The sequence below is a fragment of the Salvelinus namaycush genome, chromosome 7 (genome assembly GCF_016432855.1).
Source record: "Salvelinus namaycush isolate Seneca chromosome 7, SaNama_1.0, whole genome shotgun sequence".
Classification (NCBI taxonomy): domain Eukaryota; kingdom Metazoa; phylum Chordata; class Actinopteri; order Salmoniformes; family Salmonidae; genus Salvelinus; species Salvelinus namaycush.
Window position 1 is genome coordinate 21040439 of NC_052313.1, and position 20173 is coordinate 21060611.

General features: G+C 42.6%; 1 protein-coding gene across 1 annotated transcript in view; it reads left to right on the top strand.

The window, feature by feature from the left end:
• Positions 1-3715: 3715 nt before the first annotated feature.
• The window catches only part of prex2 (phosphatidylinositol-3,4,5-trisphosphate-dependent Rac exchange factor 2), a 206341-nt gene continuing 189883 nt past the window's right edge, over positions 3716-20173 (top strand). The window contains exon 1 of the mRNA XM_038997738.1: positions 3716-4210. Within this exon, the coding sequence (XP_038853666.1) occupies positions 4052-4210 (159 nt within the window). The 5' untranslated portion in view covers positions 3716-4051. The remainder of the gene's footprint in view (positions 4211-20173) is intronic.

Genomic DNA, 20173 nt, shown 5'->3' on the forward strand with positions numbered 1-20173 from the left:
ACTGTAACCCCTAGCCTAGCTAGTGTTAGCAACATAGCTAACTTTAGCCACAACAAATTGGAATTCGTAACATGTCATACATATTGCAAGTTCGTAACATATTGTACGAATTGAAATTCGTAACGTATCATACCAATTGTAATTCGTAACATATGATACGTTACAAATTACAATTCGTATGATATGAAATGGATGATGGATATCCACAAATTAATACAACACCAAACGTAACATATCAAACTAATTTGAGTGTCCTGGATATTCATTTACTACGTTGCTTCTACCCCTGAGTCCAGGTTGCAGTCACCTCACACATCACCTTGATATTCAGTCAGTGTTATAAATGGATAACACTGACTTCAGAGGTGTGAATTCTTCTCTTTTCTGGTAATGATGAACTTTTCATATACTAAATATTCTCACAAGTTTTTTGTCAAGACGGTCCACTAATTTGAAGTTTAACATGATACTATACTTTAGTGAATGACAAATTAATAATAGACTGCCAAACTGGCAACAACAAAAACAAAAATATATTCCCAACCAATATTGATTTAGCGATTTCCTTAATGTAGGACTATGTTTGTTTCTAGTCAGTTGTGGTGTAGATTGTATTCCTTCCCACAACTTAATAGCCCAGTATGTAAATATCTGATAAGTACCACCGTTTCATTATTGAGGAAAAAATGTACTTACTATGACTGTGTGATATGTGGTTGTCTAAACTCATATCTTAAAATGAACGCACTCTGTGGCAATTGTAGCATGTAAATCTTGGTAGGGCAAACAAAAACAAAAAAATAGGGGGGGTGCATGCCAGCAAAGCCACTATTCTACACAACACTAAACAATACATTAATTCCACTATAACGGTGACAAACGGTGCCCACAAACTGTTAGGGCCTACATAAAGCTGTCCCAACAGCAATCCCAACAGCAGTCCCAACACTTTACCACTGCTACACCTGGCTATCAGCGGAGCCTTGTCTGGCAGTTCATTCATCCTCATTTACTGCCTAATAAAAAAAAACATAGGTGATATGGCTGACTTGCTTAAACAAATGTGGTTTCTAATGACAATTGAGATGTACACACTATGGCATAAGGGTGACAAGCGGATAAGAGGTAATCCGTAATTTCAATTAAGTAATTAATGAGCAAGCTAGGACGGACGTAGTAAATGTAATTATTTGTTCAGCACTTTTGAAATGTACAGTGACAGAATTCAGAACATGGGCCGTTCTTACAGTGTTCTCCCTGTACGCCATGTCAGAACCGTAGGATGAATAAACGGGGCATATAAGCTAACAATTAAAGCTCTTACAATATTCAATAATTACAGTTCTCTAAAACAGGTTATTGGCTACATGTGCACCACCAAGTCAGAACAGTAGGCAAAATTAAAAGGGGAAAATATACCAAATTATTAGGGTGAGGCCCATGGGCTACTAACAGCTTACTACACAACATACACTTAGTATTACTTTCTTAGCTACAGTATACATATTTCCCTGGCACATTACATTATTTAGGCAGCAGCATACAATAGATTTTTGGACTCATCTTGTTGTGCTCACTTGAACAGGAAGGTGGCACGGCGGTCCTTCGTGGGCAAATTTTGTCATCAAACTTTGTCATCAAAGTCTGGCATTCTCTGGATTTATGGTGCTTTCAAGACAACTGGGAACTTGGGGAAAAAAACAAGGTCGAATCATGATGACGTCAGTGATCTTCAGGTCGTAGCTCTAGAAAGAGGCCCGAGTTCCCGACTTACAATTCCGAGTTGGATGACCGTTCAAAATGTATTTTCCCAGTCGGAGCTAGTTTTTTCCCGAGTTCCCAGTTGTCTTGAACTCACTGACGTCAGATATCCCAGTTCCCGAGTTAACAGTTGTTTTGGGTGCAGCTGAAATCATGCTGGATTGACAGTATGGCCAATATGGAATGTTTATCATTTTAGTTTGGAAAAGAGACCCTTAAACTCAGAATTGGAACCACACACCCACTCCACTGGATAGCAGGCTAGTGATTGCTTTGCAATGCTTGAAGTTAGCCACTGATTCCTTCCAAACCATTCATTGTTGAATTTACGATTTCCAACTTGTTGTGTTTTGTTTTTGTCCAAGGGCCAATGAGCACCAATACGTTTAATCTATAATTTCTCTTCATTATTTCTCTTCTTATGACAAGGAAAAAAAAATATTTGCCAGTAGATTGTCGACTTGATTCATGATGATGACTGCTAGCTAAGATTTTGAAAGTATGATGCTGACAGTCCAATCAAAGCTTCTGTAGATATAACGTGATTTGACGTAATTGTATCTGTGGCCAATGACCTTGAGCCTTCTTGGATGGGTACTTCTAATGTAACTCTATGGCAGCACCCACTCTATGGCAGCACCCAAGCCCAAGGGGCTTGAATTTTCGAGCTGTACCCTTAGATTTGGCAGTGATGTAGTGTCCCCATGAGTGACAGAACACCGAGACAATCACGGCGGAACTAGAGAACATTACTAACCCCTATGCTCCGTATCTTCTGCTGGCTGCCCCACCACCACAGAAAGCACTGAGCTAGGCTGAAACACCTGCATTTTGGAGCTGCCTTACTCAAGAAAGCAAAAGAGACCATGTTTGTATGGAGGCTGATGATTTTTTATTTAAATGTTTTATTGTTTGCAAACTGATATGTGACACGTATTAATACCAAAAGAACATGCAAAACAGGCAACCCCCCCAATTTTTATATATATTTTTTTATTTTGCTAACAATGTGGGGTTCAAAACAGGTGGGATGGCAAGTAAGCCACTCTGGATAAGAGCATTTGCTACATTTATTAAAAAAGTACATTTATTTAAAAAAAATTCAAATAACTATCTCACATTAAATGTAACTTTTGCATTAGGCTAATACATAACTTCTAAACCCCAGATAGCAGGCCTATAAATAGTGAGAAACTCAAACAGTCTGTCTGGGTTAGTGTTATACTTCTACCATGCATTCCATGAACATTTCCCCTCCATACTGTTGGTCTGAAGGTAGCAGGATGCGATGTTTCCCAAAGGACACCCTAATCCCTATTTAGTGCACTATGCATCCTGGTCAAAAGTAGTGCACAGTGTAGGGAATAGAGTGCCATTAGGGACATGACATTGGGGACATAACCTGGGTCTGCTGGCGGCCATTCCCAGGGTTGGTTTCCTGTCCTCTCCTTGGTGGTGGTGGTGGTTGTTGGGTGGAAGCATAGAGATAGATAGAGGACTCTAGTGCACAAAAGCTTGTTTTATCAGCACAATTGAGGACTTTCACCATTTTGAAGTAGTCAACTGGTTGGGACTTTCTATGGGTTAAGGAAGGATGACATAATTCCATCCAGATCATCAGGGGGGGGGGGGGGGGGGGGGGGGTCAGCCAATTAGTTATACTTGTGAGAAAACATTCCACGTTTGCAGTAAATCACCAACCTTGGCTTCATACCGTTTCAAACAACACACTCCAGGTGGTAGTATGCACCCTTTCAGTTTGTTTACAATCTCATAGAAGTTGTAGAAGAAGAAAATGTACTACTTTAAAATGGAGTTGGCCCTGCCACTGGTCATAGACTCCATACTACGACATATACAATGTTGCGTCCTCTAACTATCTCTATGGGTGGAAGAGCGAGAATGAGTAGGGAGGCTGGAACTGGGATGAAGGTCTAAACAGGAGTCAAGTAGTTTGACTGATGTCCAGACGCGTACCGCTGTTGTGTTTCACAGCTTTCCTTTCTCTCAGTCAGGCAGGCGTGTGAAACTAAGCGAGGGTCTCCGCATTTGATTGTGAATTTTGAGCGTTTATAGCGGCGAAGTTGTCAAATAGATTTTTTTGTTTTTGTTTTTTCGTACAGTGTGCTATAAAGGGCCTTTTATTCATTGGACTGAGTGCGTTTGCACCGCAGTGAGTGAGTGAACGGAGATTCACGTCCACTTTTAAACCATGTTGCAAACTTTTTTCCGGCAACAATTGAATTAAACTTTTTAATTTCAAACGTTCTGCAGACAATATATCGCCTTCATGAATTGCGTTATCACCATGACTGATGAAAGCAAAGGAGAACACGGGAAAGGCGAAAGCGGGAAAGATTTGGAGAAACAGCTACGTCTGAGAGTGTGTGTTTTGAACGAACTTCTGAAGACTGAACGGGATTATGTCGGGACACTCGAGTTCCTTTCAGTGAGTTCATAAAGTTGTATTATTTAATGAAGTAGCCTATTTAATATCTCCCAGATATATTCGCTTGCTGCAGGAAATCTCACAGGTTCAAACAACAAACATGCCTATTTATTATGGAAGGGGCATAGGAGTCCTCCGACTCCCAAGCAGCAGAACTCATGCGGTTCACCTCAAAACCAGAGTCGTGCATTGCCTGTCAATCTCATTGATGGTGAAACTCAAACTATAATTTGTCAATCTCAGAGTAAACCACGGTTTCATTATCTAGCTCAGTTGAGGGTTTACCAGCAGAAAATCCGCATATGTCTCTTTCCTGCAGAGTTTGTAGCCTAGGCCTCTTCTCAAAGGAGATTACCTTTTCAGATTAAGTGTGAGAAATGAGGAAAGCAGCAACTGCATAAAGGAAGGCATTCTTCTCTGTGACTTTCTGAGACCAGTGTGACTGTTTAATCCTATTCTCAGATTCTTTCAATAATACAACTTTATAATCGTTTTTTGCTACTTAAAAGACAAGGCTTCCTTTATTGTAACAAGACTCCACTGAGAGATTTAGATGCAGGCCTATTATTCTGTGATTAAATCTATTCTGTGACGTATTTTTCTGATATCTAAGTGTTTACAAATAATACACAGTTAAATATGAACCTACTAGAACTATACGTTTCCCTGGGACTTTGCAAGTTTCATGCAATGTGAATGTGGCTTGAACACAGTGTCTGGGTGATCAATCGAACTTGAAAGATGATTCTATTGTGATTCCCATACCATCCACAAAAGGGGTCTGAAAACCTCCACAGCAAATACCTGGGAGTTGAGCTCTTTGCCAAAAGCTGAACCAATACACACACACACACACACACACACACACACACACACACACACACACACACACACACACACACACACACACACACACACACACACACACACACACACACACACACACAGAAACAGGTGCCAACAGAGACACAGGTGGACCTAAAATCAAAACCACCCGTACTGACACACAGCTGTTCTCCTGCACACCACTGTGTGTGTGTGTGTGTGTGTGTGTGTGTGTGTGTTTCTGGAGTGGACTCCCCTATGCTGCCTGGCCTGAACGGTAATGCAGGACTTGGCTGGGCCATAAGAATGACATTCTGTCAGCTTAATGGCATTACTAGGAAAACAGCCAGGCTCAAAGGCAGGAAGGACAGACGGCCGCTGCTGTTTAAAAATGCACACTGGGTCCTGGATGCCTGTCTATGCGTGCGAGGCAACTTGAGAAAGCTGTTAGGATATTTTATAAATGTAAATGAATTGTCTGTAGAGTTATTTATGTCTCACTTTGTTAGACAATGTTTGGCTAGACTCGTTAATGACAGCGAAGGCGGCTTAATACATAAGCAAGGTCCGGGAGTTTTTCTAAGGAGATCTGAACAGGAGAACTCTGGGCCTTTTCATAACTTGTGATTATGAATGTGTTATTAAGTCTGCATACATGTGAAGGAAGCCTTTGAACCTGTCATTTACAACCCGGGAGGTAACCACTGGTCAGACTCAGGACTGGGGGCGTATGTGTCAAGCGTCTCAGAGTAGAAAACTGATTCAGAATCAGTTTTGCATTTAAGATCACAATGAATACGATTACATGGACACTAACAGTGTAGGAGTGCCAGATCAGCACTCCTACACTGAGACACTTGATACATACGGCCCCAGATCTAGACTGTGTCTATGTATCCTGACCACCATGGCTCTCCTCCATATTACTTTCCCAAGACTTTGCTTTCCTTTCCCTGTATGGTGGTGGTGGGGGGGAGTGGGGCTGGAGGCACTGTGTTGTGTGTCATTAAGAAGGTTATTTCCCAGACCACATGTTCTGTATGTAGACATTCCTCTTCCTCTATGCCTTCTTCTCTCCCTCCTTCAATCCCTTCCTTCTTTCTCTCCCTCCCTCCATCCCTCTGCTCCACAGATGGCTCCAATGGACTGGAGAGAGGGAAGGAGAGAGGGATGGATGGAGGGAGGGAGAGAAAGAGAGGGGGATGTAGGGAGGGAAGGAGAGCGAGGGATCGAGGGAGAAATGTGGGGTGAAGGAGAGCGGGAGGGAGGGGAGAAGAGGGAGACGAGGAACTAGGAATGACTCTTAGCTTGATACAGAGCAATCCTTCTGGAATAGTCTCTTCCTAGAAAACATCCCACCATCATTCCATAATTGGGTTGAGATAGAATGGAATGGATAGAGGCAATGGTTATGTCCCAAATAGCATCCCATTCCCTACATAATGCACACGTTTTGGTCAAAAGTAGCACACTAAGTAGGGAATAGGGTGCCATCTGGGAATCACAAATAGCATGGGAGTGTCCTCTCTCTGTCCTGTGTTTTTGGGAATGCAACCCCTGCCTCCGCCCCCCTATGGTGCTGTGACTGGGATTCATTCAAGGAGCTGGCTCTAAAGCAGTGGCAGGAAGTCAAACATTTGTTTATTTATGTATCAGTATTATCGATAGTGATACTTCTATCTACGCTATTTTGCCAAGTAGTTATGAAATGTTTCATATATATTTCCTTTAAGCAGCCTCGCATTTGCTCAGCCAAACTACTGTAGCTCTACAGTTCAGTGGTAAACAAGTAACATTTTGCCATCTCCAAGGCCTGAATATGTTCAAGCTGAGAGGTTCATATGATGTTGATGAAAGGTAAGGTACTCTCTCTGAGACATGGGGAGGATGGGAAAGAGGGAGGGAGGGAGAAAGAGATGGGCCTACTTCTCCTCGTCTCTCTTATCGTGTGTGTGTGGGGAGGGGGGGGGGGGTGTCATCATCTGGGGATGAAATAACAACCCTGGGGCTGGGGAGAGAGAGAGCCCTGACTGATCATTTTCATCTGATGCTCTTCATTAGAAACACACACACGTCATCCAAGCATCTGATCCTTGAGGTCCTCAACTCTGCAGTAACAGTGAACAATCCATGTTCTCGTCACGTGGCTTTGAGAAAGAACTCAAGTTCACCAGCCGCACACCTTTTGCACTGCAGGAAATCTGAGAGAAACTTTCTCACGAAGGGTCTGATATTATCTGGATTATCTATGTCTAACATCCAAATATCCATCTCTTACTCAACACAGGCCAGGGGTTATGCGCCCTGGTCAAAAGTAGCTGACTATAGGGAATAGGCTTCCATTTGGGAAACACAGGCAGACAGTTTCAGACTCTGGTGCAAGAGGGCATGTGTGACTGTTTTGGGGGTTGCTGTCCGACTCCGGAGGGATGAGCCAGGAGAATCTGCCAGGGGGGAAAGGGGTATAAGGGGGCAAAGGGGAAGACATTACCAGGAGGGTGCAGGGGGGAAAAGGGGGTTAGGTTAGTGACGTGGATGCCTAGGCTTGGTGCCTGTTCTTGTAAACCATATTTCCTGGTAGAGGCAGGAATTCCTGAGAGGTTAGGAATTGCAGGGGAACAATGAAAACACCGTCCGGCCAGTAGCTAGCTGCCTGCTGGAGTTCAGCTCAGAGGAAACTAAAGGCTTCTCGCTTCTGCATCCCAAATGGCACCCTATCCCCTACATAGTGCACTACTTTTAACCAGAGCCCTATATAGGGGGATAGGGTGCCATTTGGGACTCACACTACTTTTAACCAGAGCCCTATATAGGGGGATAGGGTGCCATTTGGACTCGCACACTGCCTAACTACTGAACCCTAACACAACCTGCCTGGCTTCACAATACAATAAACCACAGTACACTACCTACACCTGGGGCCTGGGGCAGTGGAAAACAACTTTTTAATGTTGTCCCCCGGTCCTCTTTAGAGAGGTTTCTCAAATGACCAAGGCCCACAGGGAATAGGGCATCATTAGTGGCACAGCCCATGTTTATTCTGGACAACTGAATGACAAGAAAATGACATGGTCTTTCAAAAAATGTCTGGTTGAAGGAAACAAGGGATGGATGAAAAGGTAAACTGAGTGTAAACTAAACTCTCCTGGTAATTGCGTCCCGTGCTTCTCCTCTTGTGGCAGGTGTTTTTGTGTTACTGGGTACTCTGGAGGCCTGGCTGTGACCGTGGCATTGTTGACAGTTTTGGTTTTGAGCGAAGGGGACAATGAAACCCACTCCGTTGCATGATAAGCACTTCAGTGAGAGGGTGTCGTGAGGGAGAGAAGGGAAGCTTTTTATGTGAGACTTGTAGGACTGCGTCTCAAATGGCACCCTATGCCCTTTATAATGCACTTCTGACCATGGCCCATAGGGCTCTGCAGAGAATAGGGTGCCATTTAGGACGCAGACAAAGAAGCAACTCTCTGTGTAATATATTCCCTTAGGCTCTGCTGTGTTAGTGGTCCCACTGCAACCCTCCTCCCTCCTTTCCTCTCCCCTTGTCGCTGCGACAGCTTGTGGAACCGTAAAGAACCATAAATTGACCACCTAAATGTAATGTTTTTAAAACCTTGATAATCCCACTCGTAAAACGAGATTTAACGTGAAACTAAATGTGACTCTATAAACTCTGACTGGATCACTTTTCCATGCAGGCTTTTCAATAATTAATCTCTCTATCAACGTCTTTATTTTAGCTCTGTGTATATTTGGTCATCCGCGGAGTACATTTCCCTGCAGTGAAAAACCATAAAGCTGGCAAACCTGTGGTAGTTTGATATTAATTAAAGCTTGTAAATCTGAATGTTTTTGAGCTGAGACGGGAAATCAGGGCTGGTGAGGAAAACACAGACTCGGATCTCTCTCTCTCTCTCTCACTCACAATCTGTGTTGGGTTTGTTTACCGGGCTGTCAGGCTGGTGATCTTGTTTTTGTGTGTCACACATGACCAGTGGTGAGCACGTTGTGTGTGTGTGTGTGTGTGTGTGTTTGGATGGGGGCTCCATATCCTCTGGACGGACATCCAGTGACCCCAGGGTCGCGACCTCTTGTTCTCCTCTCCTTCCTGTCGGTTAATCTGAAGACTTCACTAAGTTCCTCCCCTGTTCCCCCTCCTGACCCACCAGCCCCCTGGTGTTCTGGAAACGGCAACAGACGATGTTGATATACAGTGTGTCCCTACTCAATCAAAACACATGCATGCACTCGGATAAAAACATACGCACACGCTAACGTGTGCTACTGCTCAGATAGGAAAACACTCACGCGTCGTGCAGAGTGCAGAGGAACGGATCAGTCCTGTTTATTACCCATAGGCACACTGACTACACACGTCACGTAGCTCCTCATCACCCAGTGCCCTAAGACTGACCCCCTACCCCTCTCACCTCCTCACCCCCTGCCCCTCTCACTTCCTCACCCCCTGCCCTTCTCACCTCCTCACCCCCTGCCCCTCTTGATGAAACCTCTAACTCCCCTGCTGCTCACCCATACCCCCCCCCCACTCTACCTAATACTATCACCTCTCCCTCCGTTCTCTCCCCCTGCTCGTCTCTTCCCCTCTCCCGCTTTCACCTATGACCCCTCTCATCTGTAACCCTCTCACCCCTTTACTCTCACTGGACCAAACCATAGCTAATGGATCTCTCTCTCTCTCTTCTCTCCACCCCGCCGTCCCACAGGCAACACCGGCTGCATATGTTCCATCCATTATTTTTTGCAAACCAAATGGCACCCTATTCCCTATATAGTGCACTACTTTTGACTAGGGCCCATAGGTCAAGTGCACTACATAGTGAAAAGGGTGCCATTTGGGACAAAGCCTTTGTTGACAAGGAGAGTTGTATTTTTCCAGTGCTACTTGCAGCATCATTAAGATCTCTATCTCTCTAATCAGGCAGGCCTGACACACACACACACACACACACACACACACACACACACACACACACACACACACACACACACACACACACACACACACACACACACACACACACACACACACACACACACACACACACACACACACACACACATACACACACACACACACACAGGGCTGGTTCTTTTCCAGAAGATTTGTTCTCATGAGGGGGATTTTTTTTATCCTCTCTCTCCCTCCCTCCCTCCCTCCCTCCCTCCCTCCCTCTATCCCTTTATCTTATTCTATCTTATCCTCAGCTCTGCCCAGAGCCTCTTCTCCCAAGGTTTAGAGCAGGCTTGTTACACAAACTGTGTGTCTTTATCTGAGTGTGTGTGTACACAGAGATTGTGAGAGAAAGAATAGATGTTTTTTCTCCTGTCCTCTCTTTTTTATTCTATTGGGTCAGTGTCTCCAGTGTGTGAAAACATTGTGTGGTTCTTTTCTTTCTGTCCGTCCTCCTTCTGAGGCCCCTGAAGAGTTGCAGCAGGTATCTCTGTCTGCATTCTAATCTCACACCAACCGATGAACCGACCAACCAACCAAGGCATAAATAGACTGGTTTCATCATACCTCTACTGGTTCAGGAGCATGTAATCACCACCCAAGTTTATTTTCCATAGTTGTTGTGTGTGTAGTTGGAGTGTTTCCAAGTCTGTTGTGTGTATTCCTGTTTGATTGTTTGTTTGTGTGTGCGCGTGTGTGTGTGTGTGTGTGTGTGTGTGTGTGTGTGTGTGTGTGTGTGTGTGCGCATGCAAACTAGGGATGGGCACGGTTAATCGAATATCCGAACAAACGTTAATATTCAAATTACCTGAGTGAATGTTCATTTTTGAAAAAATGTTGTAGGCCTATTTTAACAATGAAAAAGCTTTATTAAATTACATTATCCGTGAAACATTTTGACCTGCAAGGATATACCATTTGAAATTCAAATTTTAATAAACCAACTTTTGAATGTAGTTTTTATAACGGTGCATTGAGCTAACATACTGCTGGGTATTTAGCCCTCCAGGAAGTCCTATTTTCCCCACTTCAAATAGCAATCACAGGCACTCACCTAATGGAGTTTCCATAACACCTGACACAGAACAATGTAAAACACTCACCAGAAAATCTTTTTTGTAACAGAATCAGTTCTATCATTGCGAAAATCAGACTTCTCTTTCGTTGTTGCTGTTAGCCAAACTACCGAAGAAAAGCAGCATGTCTGCTGTTTACCTCTGCAATGTGCATTTGAGTCATTCTGATTGGTCGTGAGTTAATAGCTAAATGTTAGTTTGTTTTTCTTTTTTTCCGAGTATCTGGATATCCCCAAAAAATGCATATTAAAATAATTTCAAACGCCCATCCCTAGTGCACGTGTGTGTGTGTGTGTGTGTGTTTGGAAGCTGAGCGCTAGACTAAATTTGTCTCTGTTGGCAGAGCTGAATGATTGCAGGGATTAACTATCTGGTAGAGCAGAGCACTGGAGTGGAGACTTCACTAGGTGCACCTCTACATCCCTTATCAATTAAAATGTTGCAAAGGGCTAATTAAGTAAATACCTATCTCTTTTTCCCATGTGGTTTGGGGATTTACCTTCTGACTTTTCAGTGAGGTTTTATTCATTAGCTCTTAGAGAATGAGAGACTTACATTTTTTTCACAAATTAAGATTTTATTTAATTGAACTATTGTGATATAGTGATATTGGATCATTCTCCTGTATCATGCTTAATTACACCAAAATAAAATACACTTAGCGACAGAATATGGAGAATGAACAGAGTGCATCTTCAAGACCCAAAATGTATTAAATGCGTAAACGGAAAAATGAAGACCTTTGAAAAAAAATGTCGACATATACAACAGAGAAAAGCTAACCCTCAAAATAATTTGGGATGCTTTTAAGGTGTACATCAGGGGAATGATAATCTCATACTCTGCAAGAGTTAAATCTGAGTTAATCTGAGTTTACAAGGTAAAGAAGAAAATACATTTTTGGAACTTAAGCAGGAATATGATCTTTTACTTTTGAAGAGAGCCAACAACTACAGGTTAAACTCAAATAAAGCATGCTATTTATTTTATGGTAAATAAACCTGGTAAACACCTATGAGGCCTCACAAAAAGAATACAGTTGAAGTCGGAAGTTTACATACCACGTAGACAAATACATTTAAACTCAGTTTTTCACAATTCCTGACATTTAATCCTTGTAAAAATTCCCTGTCTTAGGTCAGTTAGGATCACCACTTTATTTTAAGAATGTAAAATGTCAGAATAATAGTGGAGAGAATGATTTATTTCAGCTGTTATTTCTTTCATCACATTCCCAGTGGGTCAGAAGTTTACATACACTCAATTAGTATTTGAGAGCATTGCCTTTAAATTGTTTAACTTGGGTCAAACGTTTCAGGGAAGCTTTCATAAGCTTCCCACAATAAGTTGGGTGAATTTTGGCCCATTCCTCCAGACAGAGCTGGTGTAACTGAGCCAGGTTTGTAGGCCTCCTTGCTCACACACGCTTTTTAAATTCTTCCCACAAATTCTCTACAGGATTGAGGTCAGGGCTTTGTGATGGCCACTCCAATACCTTGACTTTGTAGTCCTTAAGCCATTTTGCCACATCTTTGGAAGTATGCTTGGGGTCATTGTCCATTTGGAAGAACCATTTGCGACCAAGCTTTAACTTCCTGACTGATGTCTTGAGATGTTGCTTCAATATATCCACATAATTTTCCTGCCTCATGATGCCATCTATTTTGTGAAGTGCACCAGTCCCTCCTGCAGCAAAGCACCCCCACAACATGATGCTTCCACCCCCATGCTTCGCGGTTGGGATGGTGTTCTTCGGTTTGCAAGCCTCCCCCTTGTTCCTCCAAACATAATGATGGTCATTATGGCCAAACAGTTGTATTTTTGTTTCATCAGACCAGAGGACATTTCTCCAAAAAGTACGATCTTTGTCCCCATGTGCAGTTGCAAACCGTAGTCTGGCTTTTTTATGGCGGTTTTGGACTAGTGGCCTCTTCCTTGCTGAGCGGCCTTTCAGGTTATGTCGATATAGGACTCGTTTTACTGTGGATATAGATACTTTTGTACCTGTTTCCTCCAGCATCTTCACAGGGTCCTTTGCTGTTGTTCTGGGATTGATTTGCACTTTTCGCACCAAAGTACGTTCATCTCTAGGAGACAGAACGTGTCTCCTTCCTGAGCGGTGTAACGGCTGCGTGGTCCCATGGTGTTTATACTTTCGTACTATTGTTTGTACAGATGAACGTGGTACCTTCAGGCATTTGGAAATTGCTCCCAAGGATGAACCAGACTTTTTTTCTGAGGTCTTGGCTGATTTCTTTTGATTTTCCCATGATGTCAAGCAAAGAGGCACTGAGTTTGAAGGTAGGCCTTGAAATACATCCACAGGCACACCTCCAATTGACTCAAATGATGTCAATTAGCCTATCAGAAGCTTCTAAAGCCATAACATCATTTTCTGGAATTTGCCACGCTGTTTAAAGGCACAGTCAACTTAGTGTATGTAAACTTCTGACCCACTTGAATTGTGATACAGTGAATTGTAAGTGAAATAATCTGTCTGTAAACAATTGTTGGGAAAATGACTTGTGTCATGCACAAAGTAGATGTTCTAACCGACGTGCCACAACTATACTTTGTTAACAACAAATTTGTGGAGTGGTTGAAAAACGTGTTTTAATGACTCTAACCTAAGTGTATGTAAACTTCCGACTTCAACTGTACATGCCAAACCAGTTATAATTATTTTCGATAAATAGCCATTTTAATAGCTTCTATGGAAATGTATATAAATCAGAATTAAATAACAGTTTGACTGATCCTACATCTTTCTTTCTTCATGGTTATTAAATCTAGAAAAAGATTTAGACGAGAAAGAGCAGGCAGGCCAGCGTGAGGGAGAGAGGAGGGGCAGGCAGAACCGTGCCCATATGTCATAGTAATCTGCATCTCACAATGCCTTAATTGTCTTGCATGCCTCACATATTCTTCCTCTCTGGTTTTATTTAAATTACACAACTTTCCCCAGGCCTTCATAGCCATATAGTCTAGTTAGGCAATAACACAGAAAATAATGTTTTATCATAACTGCACTGTGAATTTAAAAAAAATGTGACTCCTTTTTGTGATATCCAATTGCGATCCAATTACGATCTTGTCTCATCGCTGCAACTCCCTAACGGGCTCAGGAGACGCGAAGGTCGACTCATGCGTCCTCCGTAACATGACCTGCCTAACTGCTCTTCTTAACACCCGTTCACTTAACCCATAAGCCAGCTGCACCAATGTGTCGGAGGAAACACTGTTTAACTGACGACTGAAGTCAGCCTGCAGGCGCCCGGCCCACCATAAGGAGTCACTAGAGTGCAATGAGCCAAGTAAAGCCCCCCTGGCCAAACTCTCTCCTAACCCAGACGACGCAGGGACAATTGTGCGCCGCCCTATGGGACTCCCGGTCACGGCCGGTTGTGACACATTCTTGGATCGAACCCGGGTCTGTAGTGACGCCTCAAGCACTGCGATTTAGTGCCTTAGACTGCTGCACCACTCGGGAGGCCCTGCACTGTGGTTTTAATTATGTGGGGGAAAAAACATTGTTTTTAGGATTTTTCTTAACGTTAAGGATCCCAACTTGGTTTAAACGTTCACACCCTTATTACAAACAAATACAAGAACATGTTTTAGTATAATACAATATGCTACAAAACAAGATGTAGATTTATCAATAATGGCTGTTAATGCCGAAAAGGCTTTCAACTGTCGTGAATGGCCTTTTCTATTCAAAACATTGGAAGCCTTCAACTTTCCAGCTCAAATAATACATTTAATAAAAATAGTATTTACATATTCTAAAGTAAAAATGTACAACATATATACAAAAATAATGCATTATCTGATGAAATTGCTTTAGAAAGGGGTACAAGACATGGATGTCCTGTCTCCCTCCTCCTGTTTGCACTGGTAATTGAACCGCTTGCAGAAAGAATTAGACAGGACCCAAACGTAACAGTTATCAGTATGGGTAAACATAAATATAAACTAAACTTATTTGCAGATGATCTCCTGATTATACCTCACTAATATTGAGAAAACAATGCCTACCTTGTAAAATTAATGTAGATGGCAATGGCAATAAGAAAAAGAATAACTCATGATCTACAGCAATCCTTTAAGTGGACCAATGTTAAATACTTAGGATGCTTATACAGTGTTTTCGGAAAGTTTTCAGACACCTAGACTTTTTTCCACATTTTGTTACGTTACAACCTTATTCTAAAATGGATCCCAAAAAATGTCCCTCATCAATCTACACACAGGTGTACCCCACCGAAGACATTCTTTAATAAAGTATACTCAGCCATAAGACAACTCATAGAATATAAAGGAACGTTTTTCATGTCCCAAAGTCTGAGGGTGGTTTTAACCTTTTATTTTTTTTATTTAACCAGGTAGACCAGTTAATAACGAGTTCTCATTTACAACTGTGACGTGGCCAAGATAAAGCAAAGCAGTGCGACAAAAACAACACAGTTACACATAAACAAACGTACGGTCAAAAACACAATAGAAACATCAATGTACAGTGTGTGCAAATGTAGAAGATTAGGGAGGTAAGGCAATAAATAGGCCATAAAGGCAAAATAATAACAATTTAGCATTAACACTGGAGTGATAGATGTGCAGATGATGATGTGCAAGTAGAGATACTGGGGTGCAAAAGAGCAAGAAGATAAATAACAATATGGGGAGGAACCTTCCAACCTTGGAATTGTATCAACACGCCACCCAAGGCTTTTACTGTTGTTACCAGTGGGTACAGTACATATTGAAGATGAACATGCTCATCCCCAGAATCTTTTCATGTGTCTGTTTTCAAAGAATAAAGCTAAGAACATGAACAACTTCATAGTTAAGAACACTATAACAATATGGAAGAAAATTAAATGTATTCTACATGAACCAATATCAGTCCCTAAAAACACAACTCTATGAAACAATCCTTGGATAGCTTTTCAGAATGCACCGATAAAATGGTCCACATTGGAAACCTAAAGGCATAGAAACCATAAATGAATTGGTATCAGGAAATACAATTATATCCATGACAGAATTAAAAAGCCATTTTGGACTTACCAATATAGACATTTTCAAAGACATTTTGCAACTTAAAAGTTTTATAACACAAAATGTTGATCTGAAATCTTTTGGGCATCAGGGCAATGTTGAGGGATTTCTATTTGACACAGAAAAGGATACTCGTATGATTGGTAAGTTTTCTATAAATCCTTGCAGAAAGCATATCCAACTGACAATCTCTTAGAAAAAAAGGAACTATTGGAACCAAGACCAAAAAATAACTGATATTGGCAAGAGGTGTAGGGAATGTTGAAACTTTAACAAAAAGACAATTAACAAAAATGTATGCTTAAATCCAGTTGAAACTAATGTACGTAATTTATTATAGAAGAGACACAATTCACATATTCTACAGCCCAATGGCAGAGTCATGTCTTAAGTGTAATACTAACAGTGACTCAGTGATTCATGCCTTCTGGGAGTGATATAAAGTCCGAAAGTTATGGGCAGAGTTAGAAAGTTGGCCTTCAGAAGTTTTACAATATCAATTGACTTTTAATCCGTCTGTCTACATATTTCAAGACATGTTATATGAGGGTGCGGTGAGATACCCAGTGGGTTCGACCGTACTTTTCTTGTCAATCATTTTGAAAACTTTTGCTTAAAAACTGGAAATCAAGTGAATGTCCATCATTGGGACGGTGGAAGAGTCAAATTCATTATTATTTGAATATTGAAAGAGTGTGGGCGACAGAGAAGGGCAGAGTGGTGCAGTTTGAGGTCATGTGGAATAGAGTCTTGCAAGCCGTGGAGATTGAGGCGGTGGGAGCATGTGGGTCTGGGCAGGGGTGATTTCGTTGATGTTGGGGAAAAAAACATAAAAAAAATTGTCATTGATTCAAAGCTGCAGACATTGATAATGAAGACATGGCTTATATTTATGGCTTAGATTAACTACAGTCATCCAAGCAAAAAGAAGACCCTATATCTTCAGTCATATACAGTCTTTAGAAGACCCTATATATACAGTCATATACAGTCTAAAGAAGACTATATATTCAGTCATATACAGTCCTTAGAAGACCCTATATATACAGTCATATACAGTCTAAAGAAGACTATATATATTCAGTCATATACAGTCTTTAGAAGACCCTATATATACAGTCATATACAGTCTAAGGAAGACTATATATTCAGTCATATACAGTCTAAAGAAGACCCTATATATTCAGTCATATACAGTCTAAAGAAGACTATATATTCAGTCATATACAGTCTAAAGAAGACTATATATTCAGTCATATACAGTCTAAATAAGACTATATATTCAGTCATATACAGTCTAAAGAAGACTATATATACAGTCATATACAGTCTAAAGAAGACTATATATTCAGTCATATACAGTCTAAAGAAGACCCTATATATTCAGTCATATACAGTCTAAAGAAGACTATATATTCAGTCATATACAGTCTAAAGAAGACCCTATATATTTTGCCTCGGTCTGGGAATCTTCCCCCTCCCCTCTTGTGAATGTCAGCGGTGGTAGATTGGTGATTTAACTTGTGATTTTGAGTCATGTAGGCGAAAATGATAACCAATGCATGATGCTGTGGTGTGTGGTGTTTGCATGGAATATTTTGCCTCCCCTTGTGTGAATGTAAGCAGCCTCAGTGGTAAGTCTTTCTGGAGTGTCAGAGTGAGTTCCTCTGCTTTTGTCTCTGTGTGGTCATGCAGCCAGACCAGCCTCTCCCCAAGCAGGATCTCCTTCCTTCCTTCCTGGCCCTCCCCTTCTTTACATTGTGCTACGGGTTTCCTGTCACGCACGCACGCACGCACGCACGCACGCACACACACACACACACACACACACACACACACACACACACACACACACACACACACACACACACACACACACACACACACACACACACACACACACACTGTGCCACACACACAGGCACGTGCAAGGGCTCCAGCAATCTCACACACACACACATACGCATGCACACACACACCACATCCTATGGAAACACACAGCCTCTTTTGAGATGCTCTTGCATCTCTAAATATATATATGTGTGTGTGTGTGTGTGTGTGTGTGTGTGTGTGTGTGTGTGTGTGTGTGTGTGTGTGTGTGTGTGTGTGTGTGTGTGTGTGTGTCTAGGGGCTCATCTTGTACTTGACGGTGGGTCTTTGTAGAGAAGCATTTTTTGGTTCTGCTCTGCCAGCTGCCCACCCAGTCCATGGGCCCTCTACGGTTGACTTGGTGTCAGAGTCAACCTCTCCCCAGAGGAAACTTGTGAGTCTGGCATCATCCACCCTTACAAAGGGCTCCAATGTCTAGGCTGGCATGCTGTCACGCTTCTCTGTGGGCATGGGGTACTACCCCCTAGACCCATCTGTTGAAATACATGGCAGAGTCGCCTGCAATGCCAGCCTAGCAACATCATAGTGCCCTTGAAGATCATCACTAAGCTAAGGACCCTGGGACTGAACACCTGGATGCTGGACTTCCTGACGGGCCACCCCCAGTTGGTGAGGGTAGGCAACAACACATCCGCCACGCTGACCCTCAACACAGTGGCCCATCAGCAGTGTGTGCTTAGTCTCCTCCTGTACTCCCTGTTCACCCAGGACTGCATGGCCGTGCACGACTCCAACACCATCAAGTTTGCCAAGGACACGACAGTGGTAGGCCTGATCATGACGACGATGAGACAGCCTATAGGGAGGAGTTCAGAGACCTGACAGTGTGGTGCCAGGACAACAACCTCTCCCTCAACGTCAGTAAGACAGAGGATCTGATCGTGGACTACAGGAAATGGAGGGCCGAGTACGCCCCCATTCACATCGACTGGGCTGCAGTGGAGCGGGTCGAGAGCTTCAAGTTCCTCGGTGTCTACGTCACGAAGGATCTATCATGGTCCAAACACACCAACGCATTCGTGAAGAGGGCACGACAACGCCTCTTCCCTCTCAGAAGGCTGAAAAGATTTGGCACGGGCCCTCATATCCTCAAAGTTCTACAGCTGCACCAACGAGAGCATCTTGACTGGCTGCATCACCACTTGGTATGGCAACTGCTTGGCATCTGACCGCAAGGCGCTACAGAGGGTTGCGTGTACTACCCAGTACATCACTGGGGCCGAGCTCCCTGCCATCCAGTACCTCTATAGCAGGCGGTGTCAGAGGAAAGCCCCAAAAATTGTCAACGACTAGCCACCCGAGCCACAGACTGTTCTCTCTGCTATCGCACAGCAAGCGGTACCAACGCATCAAGTCTGGAACCAACAGGACCATGAACATCTTCTACCTCCAAGCCATAAGACTTCTAAACAATACCGCTAAATAGCTAATCAAATGGCTACCCAGACTACCTGCATGGACTCTTTTTTTAACTAACTCTCTTGCACTGACTCTATGCACACACACTGGTCTATAACCACACACTCACACATACTTACACTGACACCCCAACACACACATAAACACACACACAAACACATAACATGCACACACATGCATACTGACACCACACACACACACACACACACACACACACACACACACACACACACACACACACACACACACACACACACACACACACACACACACACACACACACACACACTTTCACACTAACCACATGCACTGCTGCTACTGTCTTATCTATCCTGTTGCCTAGTCACTTTACCCCTATCTATATGTACATAGCTACCTTAATTACCTCGTACCCCTGCACATCAACTCTGTATTGGTACTCCCTGTATATAGCCATGTTATTTTTACTCTTTATTTTTATTTGTTATTCACAGTGTATTTATTTCTCGTGTCACTATTCATAGTTTTTATTTTATATCTTATACCTAACTCTGCATTGTTGGAAATAGACCCGTAAGTAAGCATTTCACTGTTAGTCTACACCTGTTGTCTACAAAGCATGTGACAAATCACATTTGATTTGATCTTCAAATGACTTATGTTGTTATCAGTTGTCTCAGTGAGACTTTCAGCTGTGTAAGCAGTCTGGCTTTTGTCCATTGACACTGATAAGTGGGGACTTTT